Source organism: Purpureocillium takamizusanense, chromosome 1 (genome assembly GCF_022605165.1).
Source record: "Purpureocillium takamizusanense chromosome 1, complete sequence".
Lineage (NCBI taxonomy): Eukaryota > Fungi > Ascomycota > Sordariomycetes > Hypocreales > Ophiocordycipitaceae > Purpureocillium > Purpureocillium takamizusanense.
Window position 1 is genome coordinate 2,162,700 of NC_063068.1, and position 14,480 is coordinate 2,177,179.

The window sequence follows — 14,480 nt, forward strand, 5'->3', positions numbered from 1 at the left end:
TTTGGGGGGGGGACAACACCTGACGCATTAAATGTGGCTCACGCGATGCGCAAATAAATAAAAGAACACACACAATAGGACCATGATGACTGTCCTCCCCACGCCTATCCTCTGACTTCTGGTCGGGATAGACCTTGTTCTCAAGGCTCAAGGTTCAGTCGCGTTCCAAGTTCACCAGCGCACACTTCACAGCCACACCCCTCCCTCCCCCCCCCCCTTTACCCCCCCCCCTTCTTGCAACTCGCAGCGTTTGAGCGACGGTCTCGTAGGCTCTCACGGCGCAAAAGGGCAATTTGCAACAGGGAGGGAGGGGGGCCATCGGGAGGTGTGCTGTACGCAATACAAAGTAGTTGGAACTCGTTCAAAAGCTGGGATGGGATGGGATGGCCGGCTTCTCTGGGTTCCGTCGTCAACAGAGAGTTCTCGGTCGCCCGGGGAGCCTACTCCCAGCTCTATCTATCTATCTATTCTATCAAGCATGGGGCCGTCATTGAACGCCCTACGATCGATCTTCATTATGCCGCACTCCAAAGGAAAAATGATCGCTCTGGGGCACACTGCCGCGCCCCCCCCGGCTGCGGACACTCCTCCACCCTTTTCCCTCTTCGTCCCGACTCTTCAGACGACAGACAGGCAGGCCACTCCCTGGAGGAAGTCGCACGTCCACACCAGTAGTAGGCACCGACAAATCAAGAGCAGGGCACACCACGCGCACACCCAAGCCCTGGCCCCATATCTCGTCTCATTATAGCCTGCATCATCATCATCGTATTCGACCAAAACGTAAAAAAACAGGGGAAGAAGAAGGAAGACGAGGCAGAAGTAAGCGCAGATCCCCCTCCCCCCGGGCGGCGGCGGCATATCCGTCGTCGCAATGCTACCTAGGTACTCCCGCGTCGTTCACCCACGAGCATCTTTGCGGAGCCGGCCGCCACAGCCTGACTCCCAAGTATTCCGGGGCAACTGGCTCTCATCATGGGCGCAAAAAGAAACAAGAAATCTTGACATTCTCCGATCCCGGGCAGTTAGCTTCTACAACCGCCACAAATACTCCTTTCTGCGCCGTCTCTAGCTGTTCCAAGGTTCCCTTTCATCATGCATATCGACAGGCGTCCCACAAGAAGCAGAGCGGAGGGTTTTAGGAGCAACGAGCAAAGCATCTTCCTTGCCCAATGCAAGCCAGGCACAACTGAACGGCTTTCTGCACCCGGCGATTTGAAGCTGGGGCATACATATATAGATCCAGAGACTCCATCCTTTGCGCTCCTCCTTCGAGCCAAATTCCCATAAAGAAAATGAATAAATGAAAGTCGAGCAGCGTAACGATTCTGCCGACACAGAGCTCATGAGGTGATAGACCGCAAGACATTAACCACTAAATCATGTTCGTCAGTCCAGCTGTGGCGGTGGACAGCGAGACTGGTAACCTCGAGCTCGGCCCCCTCAACGGTCCAGGGGTAGGAACAGGGGTTAGCGGCCCTTGGGGCCGAAACTGCCCTTGTCCGTAGGCTAGAGGCATTGGCATCGATGTAGGCATGTCGAACCCGGACGTCGCAGGTGCGCTACCCGTCTGCGGCGTCTCTGGGCGGTTCGCATCTGGCCTGAACCTTGCCGGCTGCTGGGCCACCATGCCTCGGCCATGGTTGGTCTCGCGTCGCCGCTTTGGAACGTCTTTGACCTTCGGGTGGGCGTGGCACTGCTAATGTCAGTCTGCTGTATTCGTGTCGGTCTGACATGGCCCTGCTTACCTTGTAGGCGTGCCTGAACCACGTGGTTCCTTTCTTCTTGCTGCTCACGAGGGCAATCCATCCGTTGCAGCTGCCACAGAGGCCTTCCCAAACGTCCGGATTGCCATCCATACGTCTGGTCTCGAGCGGCTCTTGGAAAGGACTCCCAGTAGCCGCACTGATGCCGTGCGTGAAGGACTTGTCATACCAGAACGCTGAGTTCTTGAGTACCAACCATCTTCCCGGCTTGCAGATGCCGCACCAGCCCTCGCGCTTGTTGCCGTGGCCGCGCACCCATCTTGGCGTGTAAAGGTCGCCTTCAAACCGGAGATCTTGCTCATAGGGAATCATGTCCGCGTCAGAAGGGTGCATGTCTTCCTCCGGCGGGGGAATCTGCTCTTCTTGTAGCGACGCAAACAAATCAGGGGGTTCCGACAAATCCGTGTAGTGCCCATGGAGGTTGTGAGGGTCGCCGTTGCTCTGCAGCATCTTGAAGAGTCCCTGGGATGGCAAGGGTGGTGGCTGCTCCAGATGCCGCATATCTGGATGGTAAGGCTGAGGGGGCAAATGAGACGGCAACAACATGTTGTTCCCTTGATACAGTGGCTGTCCACCCATCATGAAAGGCGTTCGAGGAGCACCCGGATAGCCGCTGTTACCGAAAGCTGCCGGGTGCGTGGGGAAGGGCCCCGGGGCAGGCTCTGTGTAGGACATGCGCTGGGGTGCGTTGTATGCCTCGGTCGGGCCGTGGGAGACGAACGGAGAGTGTCGCCGATTCTGGCCTGGAGCGTACGAGCCTGTCGACCACCTTTGTCCCTTCGCTCCATCAAGACTGTATGGGACAGATCGTGCACTGGGCCGAGGGGATGGTGAAGCTCGGCCCCGGCTTTGTGCTCGGACTTGTTCGGGCCTCCCTGGAGTCATGTGCGGTGACGGTGCTGGTGACACCTGCATTGAGGACATGATGGAGTTGCGATTCGACGTCGAGAGGTAGTCGGAGCCGTATGATGTGGCCTCTGAGAGGGCTGTCGAAAAATCATCATACGATTGAATATCGGACACAGCGGCGGACGTTGGTGGAGACGAGCCAGCTATCCCTCTATGATTACCGTCTTCGATGCTCAACGGTTGTCCGTCATGCCCTACATTCGGGTATCTCAGGTCGATGATCGGGACAGCTTCATCTGTTGTGTAAGCCTGTCCGATGGGCCCATCGACTTCTAGTCCTTGAAAGTCAAGAGATCCGTCGCACGGCTTTTGCGTCCAGTGATCTGCAAGCAACCAGTTAAATCAAGCTCGTATACGGTCTTGGGGATCAACTTACCATTGCTCGTGATACTGAGAGGAAGCCCTTCTTGGCCCACTGAGACAGGGCGTGATCTCACATCCTCGGGCTCTGGATGCGGAGACAGCGAGTTCCAACTCTGTACCGCAGTGCAGTCGTCGCCTGAACAGCAGGACATGCCGTCCTGATACATGGACTCGGGCCGCTGTCGGGGCTGCGATGTTGGCGGTGTGAGCCAGGCGGGACTGACGGACATCATTGCTTCGGTCGTTGGAACGCTGGAAGTCTCCATAATTGACATGGGCGTCGACTGATCGGGCTCGGGTGAGTATATATGGGCTTCCGAGGTGGGATAATAAGTTGAGTGTGGCCGCATCTGCTGCCTCCTGAAGCCTGATGTGTGAGCTAAGCCGCCACAGGAGAAAGAAATGACGGCTGAGACGCACCCTTCGACCTGTTCGCCGTCCATGAAAGCAGACGGGCAGGAGCCAAGCGGGGTAGAGGGAGTCAGCTAGCGAACTTCTGAGGAACAGTCAAGAAAAAGGTCGGCGGCCGGGGTCGCAGTGCGTCTGAGTGTGTATATTAGCAACCTTCCGGCTAGTAGGCAAAGAGGTCTTCCGGGCGTCCCGCGAATATGGATGTCGCGGTCACCATCCTGTCTCCGCGGTCCTATCTAAACGAGGGTCTGTTGCTAGAATGCCATGCACTTACATGCGAGGATGACCAAGAGATACCTCGACTGAAGCTCGTGGACGTCTCGGGAGGTGGTTGGGGGGCGCTGGCGCTTCTGAAGAGCCAGGCAGGACTATATTCGGTCTGGAGAAGGAATGTGAAGGGTGAATGGCACAAAATTGTTGTGCGTGCGCGCGAGGAAATGGCGAGACCACAGGGAGCGTTAGATCCTGGAAAGAACGAGGCAATGACTTGATGATGTCCTCACAGGGAGTGTGGTTTGGGAACAGGATAATGATCGAACGGCCGGTTCGGCAAGAAGACGAAGAGCCGGCTCTAATACTGTTGATATAAGATGTTTGTTCCGATGGGGAGTATGGGTCAAAAAGAGTGGACAAGGTCAAAGAATGTTAGGCCACCTAGAGGGCTCGGCAAGGGCATCGACTGGGGTGAAGGCACGCAAGTGAAGACGGGGAGAGTTCGCAAGGCGACGAAATCCACGGGAAGGCCGATTTCAAGAAGGATGACGACGGGGACGCCTACGGCGGTTTGTTGCGAGCAAGTGGAGGGGTACGGAACCAGTCCGTCAGATACATGGGCCAGCAGAGTCAGGGCACCAGCCAAGACAAAACAGACAACGGTCCGGACAAGGCGTGTAGAAGCGGGAGAGGGCAAAGGCGTGTACTTTGAATGTGGAGGGCGTTTTCCCTGGGGGTCCCTCCGCCCTGGGACAGGTATCTGCGCGGCCTCGCAAGGCACGGGGGGGTACCTTTGGGGGGAGGGAATCCACAGGGCACGACAGGCGAGCATCGAATCGTGGATCTCGTTGGTGTGGCCGTCCAGAATTCCACGCCCGCCGCGACGTCAGGCAGGCAGGGTCAGGCTCGGAACGCCGGTACAAACTGAGCCGGATTCATCAGCCCTCTGAGTGAGGGCGTCAAACTCGGGGGACGTCCCAGGAGACAAGGGTCCGGGGCCCAAAAGAGAGGAGGGGCGTGAGAAGGGGGGTGGCATGTGAGCGAGGCTCCAGACCCAGACGGCCAGGCTCAAGGTTGCGCGTGCTTGTGGGTATTTCGATGTGGACTCATCGCCCATCCCCTTGGGGTCCCGCGATGTTGTGCAGCCATCAACGTCCTTGTACTTGCCGAGCCCCCGTACTATTTCGTAGTGCCGGGGCTGTCCTGGCCATGGCCGTGTGCAAGTCCCGTTTACGGCAGGGCTCCTGGCGATAAATGCCGTCCCGGGGACGACACCTCGAAGAATGCGGAATGTGATATGTTGACCATGGCATGGCGAGTGCCCAAACCGTCGAGCGGTGGCATCGAGCCGCATTTTGCAAGGCCCGAGGATAAAGAACAAGCGGTACACCAAGCGAGGGGCAGCCCGCGAAGCCGTGGCTGTCGTGGTGAAGGTTTTTGCTGATGCTGGAACGCCGGAGTCGCAAGGAGGCGACGGAGGGATGGGGCGTCGACATGGTTCCAGGTTTCAGGTCCCTTCTTGGACGACGCGAGTGAGGCGGGTGTGGTGGGTGGATGCTGGATGGGGTCGTTGACGGCGTCGTGTGGCGTCCCGAAGGGCACGGGTAGGGCCCACGCTGCCATTGGTGGCGCTGAGGCCGGTGGGCGGGGCGGGGAGGGAGGAGTGGAGGCCTGTTAAAGTTCGGAAAGAGCTTCCAGGAGGCAGAAAACTTGCTGTGCTGCCATCGTCCCCATCGGGCTGTGCCTGTCGTGCAAGTTTCTGGGTTGCGGCATGTAACTACTTCGTACCTCCCTCTCGATCATGATGACATGAAGCAGGCAATAAATGAAGGAAGTGCCAGTCTACGGTGCTCGGTACCTACTGAATACCTCCCTAGCATTTCCGTATCGCTGTGCATGTAGGTGCGTAGGTAAGGTAGTTCTCGGTACCAACTTTGGTGCAGCTGGTACCTCCCTACTTTAGGGAAGGCGCGTCTCCCCCATTGACAAAGCTCGCTCTATTTTGGGCCGAGTGAACCTGGTACAACATTGTTGCACGCAGTTGCCGAGCCGTTTACAAGCCACCGTCGTCAACCAAAACCAAAACCTCTGACCTGCGCGCCCTGCACGCTCTCCGACTCGATATTATTGAGCCCAGAAAAGCGGGAACGATGGCAGCACTCAGATCAATCATCATCTGAGAAGAAGCGCTCAGTACGCGGCCCCTACCCTGAGATGGCAAGCCCGAGCGCAAAAAGCCGCCGGACAATTCTAGGAGGCCCAAGTCCCATCAGGTATCTTGGCAGCTCTTGTATCGCACCTTCCGCACCGACTACCACCAGGGGAGGGTGGAGCCCAACGAGGGTGCAGGAGCCACACGTCGAAGGCAGGTGCCACTGCCACCAGCGAGGCCGGATCAAATGGCCACCTCAGTACGCATGCGTGCCCTACGTACGAAATAGTACCCCTCAACTCCACAACTCGGGCGGGGAGAAGGCTGTCCATCAACCATCCTGTGCGCTGGTTGCCGCGCGCCGCCCATCGCGGTCGGCTCCCACACGCTGTTCCACCTGTATAGGTAAGGTAGGGTAGGTACTATACCCAGGTATGTAAGCAAAATGGCAAGGCAGGGTAGCTAAGGTACGCGTACTGCCCCCCACGAGGCCCGCAGCGACATCCATGATGGAACCTCCAACCCTTGAGAACCCGTGAGGCAGCCCCAGGCCTCCCGACATTGTTATCCCAACATCTTCGTCGTCGTCGTCGTCGTCGACTCGCCCGAGCTACCGACAGCCGCGACTATCAGGCTCCACTCGGCCCAAGCTCCTGTAGCGGTGGGCTCTCAACAGCAGGCTGTCCAGGTCACGCAGGCCGGATGCGGCTCTCCGGCAGAGGCGCCATGTTCTTCGGGACAGCGGAGAGACATCTTCCGACCGGGGCAGCGGAGGCGCGTCAATGACCGCGCGGGTGGAGGTGCGTGCGACTTCGCTGGCCTGCCTGCCTCAACCACTAGGACGGACGGGAGGGCTACCTACTGCAGTGCACATGGCACCACAGGACGAATCAACTACCTGATTTAGTACTAACGTACGAAGTAGGTTCTCACTGACCCAGGCTGCCCGGATCCAATGTCCACATCACCTGCAGTCGCCTGCAGTGGCCGCCGTGGAGGTTCCCGCAACGCAGTGGATCCCCATGCCCTTGTCCAACGTTAAAACTTATCACCCACCATCCCACCCACGCAAGCACCTCGACCTCGACGACTCGCTCAACCCGCAGGCCCCATCTTCGACACGCCATCCACTCCCACTGTAATGGGGTGAGGTGGTCGTCGCTCCCACACAACGGCCGAGTGCCTGGCTTGCTTGCCCTGTCCCAGGCACGGCGCTGCCGCTGACCGCCCTACCCTCCATTCCGCCACAGCCACGAATTCCTCGTGGCCCCTGCTGGCCCCAGTCGTCGATCGAAGGTTATCCACCTGCTCCGAATTGTGTTCGAATTTCGAAACAGTCGCCGCCCGTCGTCGAAACGGGTAGAGGGGATTGCCCGATTCGGCCCTGTGACGTCTTGAGACGGGGCTCGGAACCTTCCTTTCGACAAGGTCGCATGCCATCAGGGGTCATCGCCGCGAAAGGGCCGCCTGGCGCCTGCGAGTCGGTGGCAGACGTGGTTGCGCTTCAGAGACGACGACGCTGCACTTTACTGCCAGGACCGCAGAGTCGTTCCCTCGCCGACGAACAACCCCGGCGCAGCTGACGAACAAGTGCATCAATAACCCTTTGTTGCATGTCAATCAATCAACCTTTGTTGTCCATTTCCCCTGCGAGAGTATTATGGGCGATACGGAGCATGGTGCCCATGGTTGGCCCATGTCACCTGGTGCTGAGGAAGTACCATGGGCCCATTTTGCCGGCCAAGATGAGGCGAATGCCGGCACAGAGCCAACTGCCGTGCTCGAAATCGGCGTTGCTCCGCTCTTGAACCCGCCACACTTACGCCTGCCATAACAACGACTCCAACATGCCCTGCAAGCTGTATCCGGTACTCGGTATGCAGTCTGCTCTCATTCTTCCCCTTAAAGGCAGTCTGGGCCCTTACTCCGCCCCACAGTTGTAGAGGAGGAAGGCTCATCAAGGCGCCAGATGCGCCATGAGCCTGTACCTGCTGCGACCAAAGGTGCTCGAAACGCCACTAGGCCACCCATCTGATGGAGTGAGTGATGTTTTCGAAAGTGGAACCCGGCTGGATCTCGGTCTTACGGGGCCCGACCTCTCGGTAGGATGGCCGTCGCGGACACCCAAAAGCTCAAGACCTTGGAGCGACCACTCCGCCAATCGCGACTCGGATTTCAGATTCTCAACCACGAAACTCGTGATCAAGGCTGCATCATCAGCACACTTTGTCCCAGCTCTTCTCAGTCTCATCCCACGTCTCTGGAACTTGGTGGTGTAGCCTGGAGGGTGCAGAAGCCCCATCCTAGGTACTCTATTCGAATCAAGCTAGGTCACCCGCGCCATCGAGCCCATTGTGGACGGTCACGATGTGTTTCGCGCCACATGCCCTTTCAATACCACTATGGATACAGACCCTGTGATTTCCCTCCAATAATATCATGGATGGAACGTTGACTGTGGGATCTCATCATCTGTCCATAGCGGTGCCGGGAAAAGGCCCTCACGCTGCACTAAACCATCGGTTGGCACGTTCCGAGCCGTGCAGATACAGGGCATGACCAGCTGCAGGAGAGCAAACCTCCTGGATACGTCGCACGTCTGGAGCTCTGCAGTCGGCGAAGCAGGGCGTGTTGAGACCCTCGCTTGCAGCAACATGCGCCTGGCCCGGCACGAAGTACATTGCGTCCCCAAGGCAAGCCAACATGGATGAGCCCGGGTGGTATTCATCGTCAGCGTCATGGCTAGAGCTGCATGAGCGAAGTATAATCGCGATGTGACGAGACCGGTGATGTGTCAGCAGAGACCGGCAGCCTTTTTGTGAAGAATCCAGGATCCCTGTGTCTGCGCTGATGAACCAGGCTTTGGCCTAATTAACCCCCATCGTTCCGGCAGTCGGTAGCGCGTGGCGAGTCGCATCAGCAATACCTACGTACCCAACTAACGTATGTCGTCTTGGAGCCCATTCGAATGGAGTTGGTTTATTCCTTCTCCAGTGTATACGTCCCAATCGGGCGCTTCAGCGATCCGAGAATAGCTTCCCTAGACGTGGCCATCGCAGGGTCCCTGGCGTCATCACCCACTCCCCCACACACTCAAAGGAGGTCGGCAGTCGTCACTGTAACGCTACTATGTGGACCCTCCTCAGCGCCACTGTCCCGATGATGTGGTCGCCCTCCTGGAGACAGGCTAGTGAGTTAGAACTAGGTGCAATAGGCGATAATTGCCCACTTGCTGGAGGCGACTTCCGACGACGACTTCCCAAGGCTCGATGGCCAAGGGTGGACAAGACGGCGCACGGTCTGGCACGGATTATTAGTGTCCAAGGCCACGGGGAGCAATACCTACGTACCTGCGCTGAGCTGCGTGGCAGTTGCAAATGGACGAACCCTCGGAAATCATGCCTCGGGCCATGTCCGAGTTGAGCTACATTGATTAACTAGCTAGGTAGCAAGGCACATTGGGCGCCCTGGTCGTCGAGAGGGCGAGTAAGGAGGGATCCAGCGCTGGATGTTTGGTTCCATCCGGCTCACCGGCGCCACCTCTGATTGGAGAGAAGGGTTTCGACAGAGAAACGGACGAGTCAAGCGAAGAAAATGCCGACACGGGCAGGGTACAAGGGTGCGTACCAGATAGGCACGAGGGGGAAGTGGCGTGGCGCGCGCGCGCGCGAAACTCCAACAGAGTGTCGTCGGGCCCGGAGTGCAAATCAACCATCTGATGCCGAACGTCAGGCGATGGTAGGCGGCCGAGAACTCTGACGACCAGCACGCCGTCTAGCACTGGAGTTGACGCCGACGGGTGGCATATTGAGCCTGGGGCTGCTTCCACCTGCCCGTGCCGGCCCCGTTAAGACGAATCCGCTGCTCGTGTGATTTCTTGTGGCCGACATACATTACGGGCAGCTTACAGCGGGACGTACACAGAGCAACAATGGAATTGAAACCTCCAGGGAGCCGCCGATGACGAGCAGTTCGGTGTTGGCATCCCGCATGCGGTATCATCCGGTTGCGAAATGGACTACAGAAGGCGACTGCAGAGGGAGTCAATCTCATCAACGGGGGCGAAATGAGAGGGTCAGAGCTGGGCGGACTTCGGCGCCAGGGCATGCCAAGAAACCTTATAAGCTTCTCAGAGAAGGGCGCCCTTTGATCAAGGCTGCCATGGACCCCTGGGAGTGGAGTAAGCGACATGACGCCAGGCGTTACTACGAGCCGTAAACGGTGGCGTTGAGACTCTGAACGAGACGAGGTCACGCTCCATGCTGTGCGCGAATGGCGCAAGTCAAAGAGACGCTGGCGGTGGACAACTGAGCACTACGTACGGATTACCTACCTACAGCCCCCCGTCCCGCCAGGGGGGGGGGGGGGGTCTTTGTCCGGAGAAGCGTCGCGGCCGTAGGCCAGATGGGTTTCCATCTGATAAGCCGCCACGGCAAAATCCGTCGATGCCCTGGGAGGGGCGGTCCTGGCTGTATGCTCGTCCGTCTTCCGGCTGCCTGCCTGTGCAGACGGTGCGTAGCTGCCCGGCGTGAGGATAGCGAATGCTACAAGCAGTCAGCTGCGAGTAGCACGAGCCAAAGTCCACGAGCGGGGCTAGCGAGCGTTCACGTCACGAAAAGAGTCCTGATGGGGATGGAATCGAGGCCAGCAAAGGGGGGGGGGGGAGGCGGGCAGGGGGGAAGACACCACGGGCACGGGAGCCTCCTTGACCGGGAGTGTCAACTCGGAACGTGTTTGACGTTGACCTGCAACCTGCAGGGCCAAGACGACTTGGAATTCGGCCCTATCGCCCTTTGCAACAACCCAGAGCGGCCCATACCCGGACACGACTATTTCTCCTGGCTCTATAATCCGCTTCATTCATTTGTATGACTTCATGACCCGTCCGCACGGCGGGTTCATGATGGGCTTTGGGTGGCGTGGATGATGGTCGCCCATCGTTCCTGCGAAACACGGATATACGAGGACGAGTACCGCTCGGAAGGCTCTCGGAACCATTTTGGTACGACTTAACAAGTTAGCCATCTTGTTAGTGGTTTCGAAAGCACAGTCATGAGGCGCGTTGGGTACGCCTTGTTTTTCGCCTGTGTCTTTTTTGGGCGTCCTGTGGCGTGGCGTCTCAGATCTGTCGCACGCGCATGCGACTCCACGGCCAGCAACTCACCTAGCACTCAGAACAGACTGCCATCGAACATGTAGTATACTGTACACCTCCTCCATCTGGCCGCCTGTCCATGGGCTGCAACGAGAGGCTACGTACGAAGTACGTACGTCACGCACGGCACGGGTATCGGAGGGGCCGGCGGCACGGCCTTCGGAGACCAGCACAATTGCAGTTTTTAGGGACTTCCGCGCGCGCGCTCCGCTGGCGTCGCTGCCCCCTTGTTTTAGCGGAGAGCGGCGCGTGATCGCGAGAACCGTCGTGTATGTACGTGCGAACACGCACTCGCGGGAGAGAGAGAGAGAGAAAGAGAAAAGGTCTCCTACACGAAAACAGCCCGCTCCGAGGATACGCGATGCGGTGCGATTGATTGTTGCTGGCCTGCCTGCCCCCCTGCAGCTAGTAGGCCACGTTGGTGCAGAATGGCGCCACGAGGATGCCCGTGTCCGCAACACCTCCCCCCACTGGCGGGCTGGGTGGTCCTTTCTTTGCTTTTCCGTCGCGGGCGTGTGCGTGTGTGTTTTGGGCGTTCTGGGTGGCAATGGGGATATCACGAGCCTCAGGAGCACGCGCCTGATGTGATTCCCTGGCGCTCGGCGAAACTTGCGTGTGTGTGCGTGCGTGCGTGCGTGCGTGCGCGTGCGTGTGTGTATGTGTGCACGCTCTCGCGAACACACTCTCTCTTCCTCCCTCTCGCCGTCCGCGGAGACATGGCTGGAAGGGTGGGAGGATACTGGGGGGAGGGAGGGGGGCGAGGGATGAAAAGGGGAAAGAATGTGGTCACCGGACATCCCACACTACGCGAGCGTGGCCAACGTGTCGGAGACCGTCGGTGTCGGATGTTGAACACCAGCTCGAGATCACTGACGATGTTTGGATCAAGCCCTCCAATTCTCACGCTCACTCTCACTCACTCACCCTCACACTCACACACATTCAGGTCACATTAATCAATACGGTGGTCCGCCATCTCGGGACAGCCGCCCGTTGCTCGTCCCTGCATTACACGGACGGATTCATGCGGTGCGATGACCACGAACCTCGGAAAGATCTGCTTTGCCAGTCTCCGCGCGGTTCATGCCTCGATCAGGCGTTTGTGTAGGCTTCCAAGCCCGCCCCGTTGGCCCCCGAAATCCTGAGCGTGCGCATCTTTTTTTCGAGGTGACACGATGCGTGCGTGCTTGGCCGGCCTGTCGACCACCAGCGTTTCGGACGCTCCCCCTCAACCCATGACCCCCAGAATTGAGCACATTTCCTCGGACATAGTACATGCAAAGGACAACAACGAAAAAGTATGTTTGATTCTCGGACCTGCCGCTCCGGGACGTCATCTGTTCAATCGAACGACGAGCTCCGCCGTCCTACCAGGTACCGTGGTGACGCCGGCTACAGGACCGTCGACGGGTCGTCCAGGGCGATCCCTTGCCTGCGAAGACGGATGGAACGAGCTAGAACAGGAGGGCGACCCCATCCTCGGCACCCGCTCGGCAGTGGGCTCCCCTTCGGCAGTCGCCCTTGGCGCCGATTTAACCTTAAGTTGGCCTAAACGGGGGCAGGCCCATGTTACTCGAACTCGACCCGTTTCCCTTACGCTTTGGCTCGGCACAAGAGGTCCTCCTAGTCCTTGTTAATCCGCTTCCACACCTCGTTCTCCGCGGCTGCCAGGCTCTCTCCGGCTGCGGCTGCCCATTTCTTGGCCGCGTCCCACATTCCGGCTTGGTCGTCGTGGCCGAACGAAGACATCAGCCTTACGTCGTGAGAGGTGGCTGCATCGTGGGCTGCTCTTTGACTGCTGCTAAACTCGGAGGCGTGAACGTCTTGCTGGTAGCCCGGTGGGTGCGAATAGCTCGCCGAGGCGTCGACTTCGCGCAGGGACACGGGATAGGGGCCACCGCCAATGCCCGCGCCGGGCACGGCCGTCGTCGTCGTCGTCGTCGAAGTTCGGCCCTGGATCGGCAGTGAGGCTACAGGCGGCTGAAAGGACATGTGCGGCGGCATAGGCGCGGAAGTCGCCGCGTGGGGGGATAGCAGCGATTCTCCTGCCCTCGGTGGCGGGGGAATAGGCTTCGACCCGCCAGGGGGTAGAGGAACGGCACCCGGCTGGGGCAAGGGCGGGCTCGGTGGGCGACCCGCGGTCAGTGTGGGCGTGGGTTGCGTCTTGGACGGCGGCGGAGGCGGCACCGGCAAACCTGTCTGGACTGGCAACGATGGGACCGCACCCGGCTGGGCTGGAGGATACGACGGCTGCCCACCGGACGTCAAGGTCGTCGTCTCTGGAGCCTGTGTGTCCCGGGCTGGGTCATTGTTCCCCGGCGGTGGCTTCGTGTGGGGGGTGACACCTGAAGCCTTGGAGGCATTGATAGGACTGGAGCTATAAACCGGGATGGGAGGCATGTTGTGCGAGTATCGGTGGAGGGACACGACGGTGCGCCTTGTTCCTTTTGTGTGGCAGCGCAGCGTTCGGAAGCTGGCAGATAATTAATTATAGTAGCACCAATGGACGCAGGAGGATGGGATGTTGTGCAGCGCGGACGGACGCCTCCTCCACGTCCGCAAGGTATAGGCCGGGTTATGTGAGGCGCGAGCGGCCTAATGGCGGGCGGACTCGAGGTCTGGAAACGAACAACGATGGATGCCTGATAAGCTTTTCTTCGTTTATGTCCGGCGGTTGCGAGTCTGGGCCGCGCGCGGTGTGGAAAAGTGTCAAGTGCCGAGTGTCGAGAAGAATGGCTGCGTTAAGCTGAGCGAAGGGAGGAGGTTACAAACAACGAAGTAACAGCTTGACTGTTTTGGCAGCGGCGGCAACGTCATTGGCGCCTGGGGCACTGCTAGGGGGTGGTGGACGTCAGCTGACTGAAGGGAGGCGCCGCAGCCTTTGGCACCATAGGTAGCCTGACAGGCCCCTAGGATACTACCTGCGGTACAGTGGGTGCGCTTGGTCCCAGGTATCATACCCGACTCAATTCACCGGGTGGGTTACCTCGCCTTAGGTACCCTAGATAGGTGCCTATCTGCCTGGGTCGTTTGGGGTCGTTTGGGGTCGTTTGGGGTGCCTCCATTCCTACTATTCCACTGCCACCCTGGAGGACGAGCCAAGCGGTCTCGGCAACGGCTCATCGGCGATGGCATCTGTTGGTGGACGGCCTAGATCGCTCGGTGCATCGAGGTCAAAAGAGCGTCTGATATAGTCTGCTGCCCAAGGAAGAACCTTGTTTGCCCTTTGAGTTGGCCGCCTTGAACGTGGAACATGTTCTCCGGCGCTTTGTTTACTATTGCTGCCAGCCTCGCTGCTAACATTCCGAACGGAAAGAAACCACGATAACCTTTACAATCTGCATGCACGACGTATCCATCGCCAAACCACAAAGTATAGTCAGTATAACTGTACCTTCGTGCAGGCTTCACCATAGCCTTTGTGAACGCCCCCTCCTCCGACCCCCCCCCCCCCCAACACGCTCAGCTCAAAGCCACGCCCGAATAACAGACTTGCCTCATCCTCCCCGCC

The 14,480-nt window shown here is 58.8% G+C and overlaps 2 protein-coding genes across 2 annotated transcripts; both read right to left on the reverse strand.

Moving 5' to 3' along the window:
* Window positions 1–616: 616 nt before the first annotated feature.
* Window positions 617–5,203, reverse strand: JDV02_000698 (uncharacterized protein). Its single transcript, XM_047981535.1, has 5 exons — window positions 3,724–5,203; window positions 3,459–3,581; window positions 3,052–3,398; window positions 1,749–2,998; window positions 617–1,696 (listed from the first exon to the last, which is right to left on the reverse strand). The coding sequence occupies exons 2-5, from the start codon at window positions 3,479–3,481 to the stop codon at window positions 1,376–1,378; spliced, it is 1,941 nt and encodes a 646-aa protein (XP_047837495.1). The 5' UTR covers window positions 3,482–3,581; window positions 3,724–5,203; the 3' UTR covers window positions 617–1,375.
* Window positions 5,204–12,592: 7,389 nt separating this feature from the next.
* Window positions 12,593–13,369, reverse strand: JDV02_000699 (uncharacterized protein; the record flags this gene model as incomplete). The annotated part of the gene is made up of 1 exon (XM_047981536.1): window positions 12,593–13,369. One exon carries the CDS (start codon window positions 13,367–13,369, stop codon window positions 12,593–12,595), a length of 777 nt encoding a protein of 258 aa, XP_047837496.1.
* Between the last annotated feature and the right edge of the window lie 1,111 nt (window positions 13,370–14,480).

Bases quoted from the DNA above. Each gene is read 5' to 3' on its own strand.
- JDV02_000698 (XM_047981535.1), bottom strand. From the start codon at position 3,481: ATGGACGGCGAACAGGTCGAAGG. The intron at 2,999-3,051 runs GTAAGTTGATCC...GGTTGCTTGCAG, and splicing joins TCTCAGTATCACGAGCAATG to ATCACTGGACGCAAAAGCCG. The intron at 1,697-1,748 runs GTAAGCAGGGCC...TGACATTAGCAG, and splicing joins GGTTCAGGCACGCCTACAAG to TGCCACGCCCACCCGAAGGT.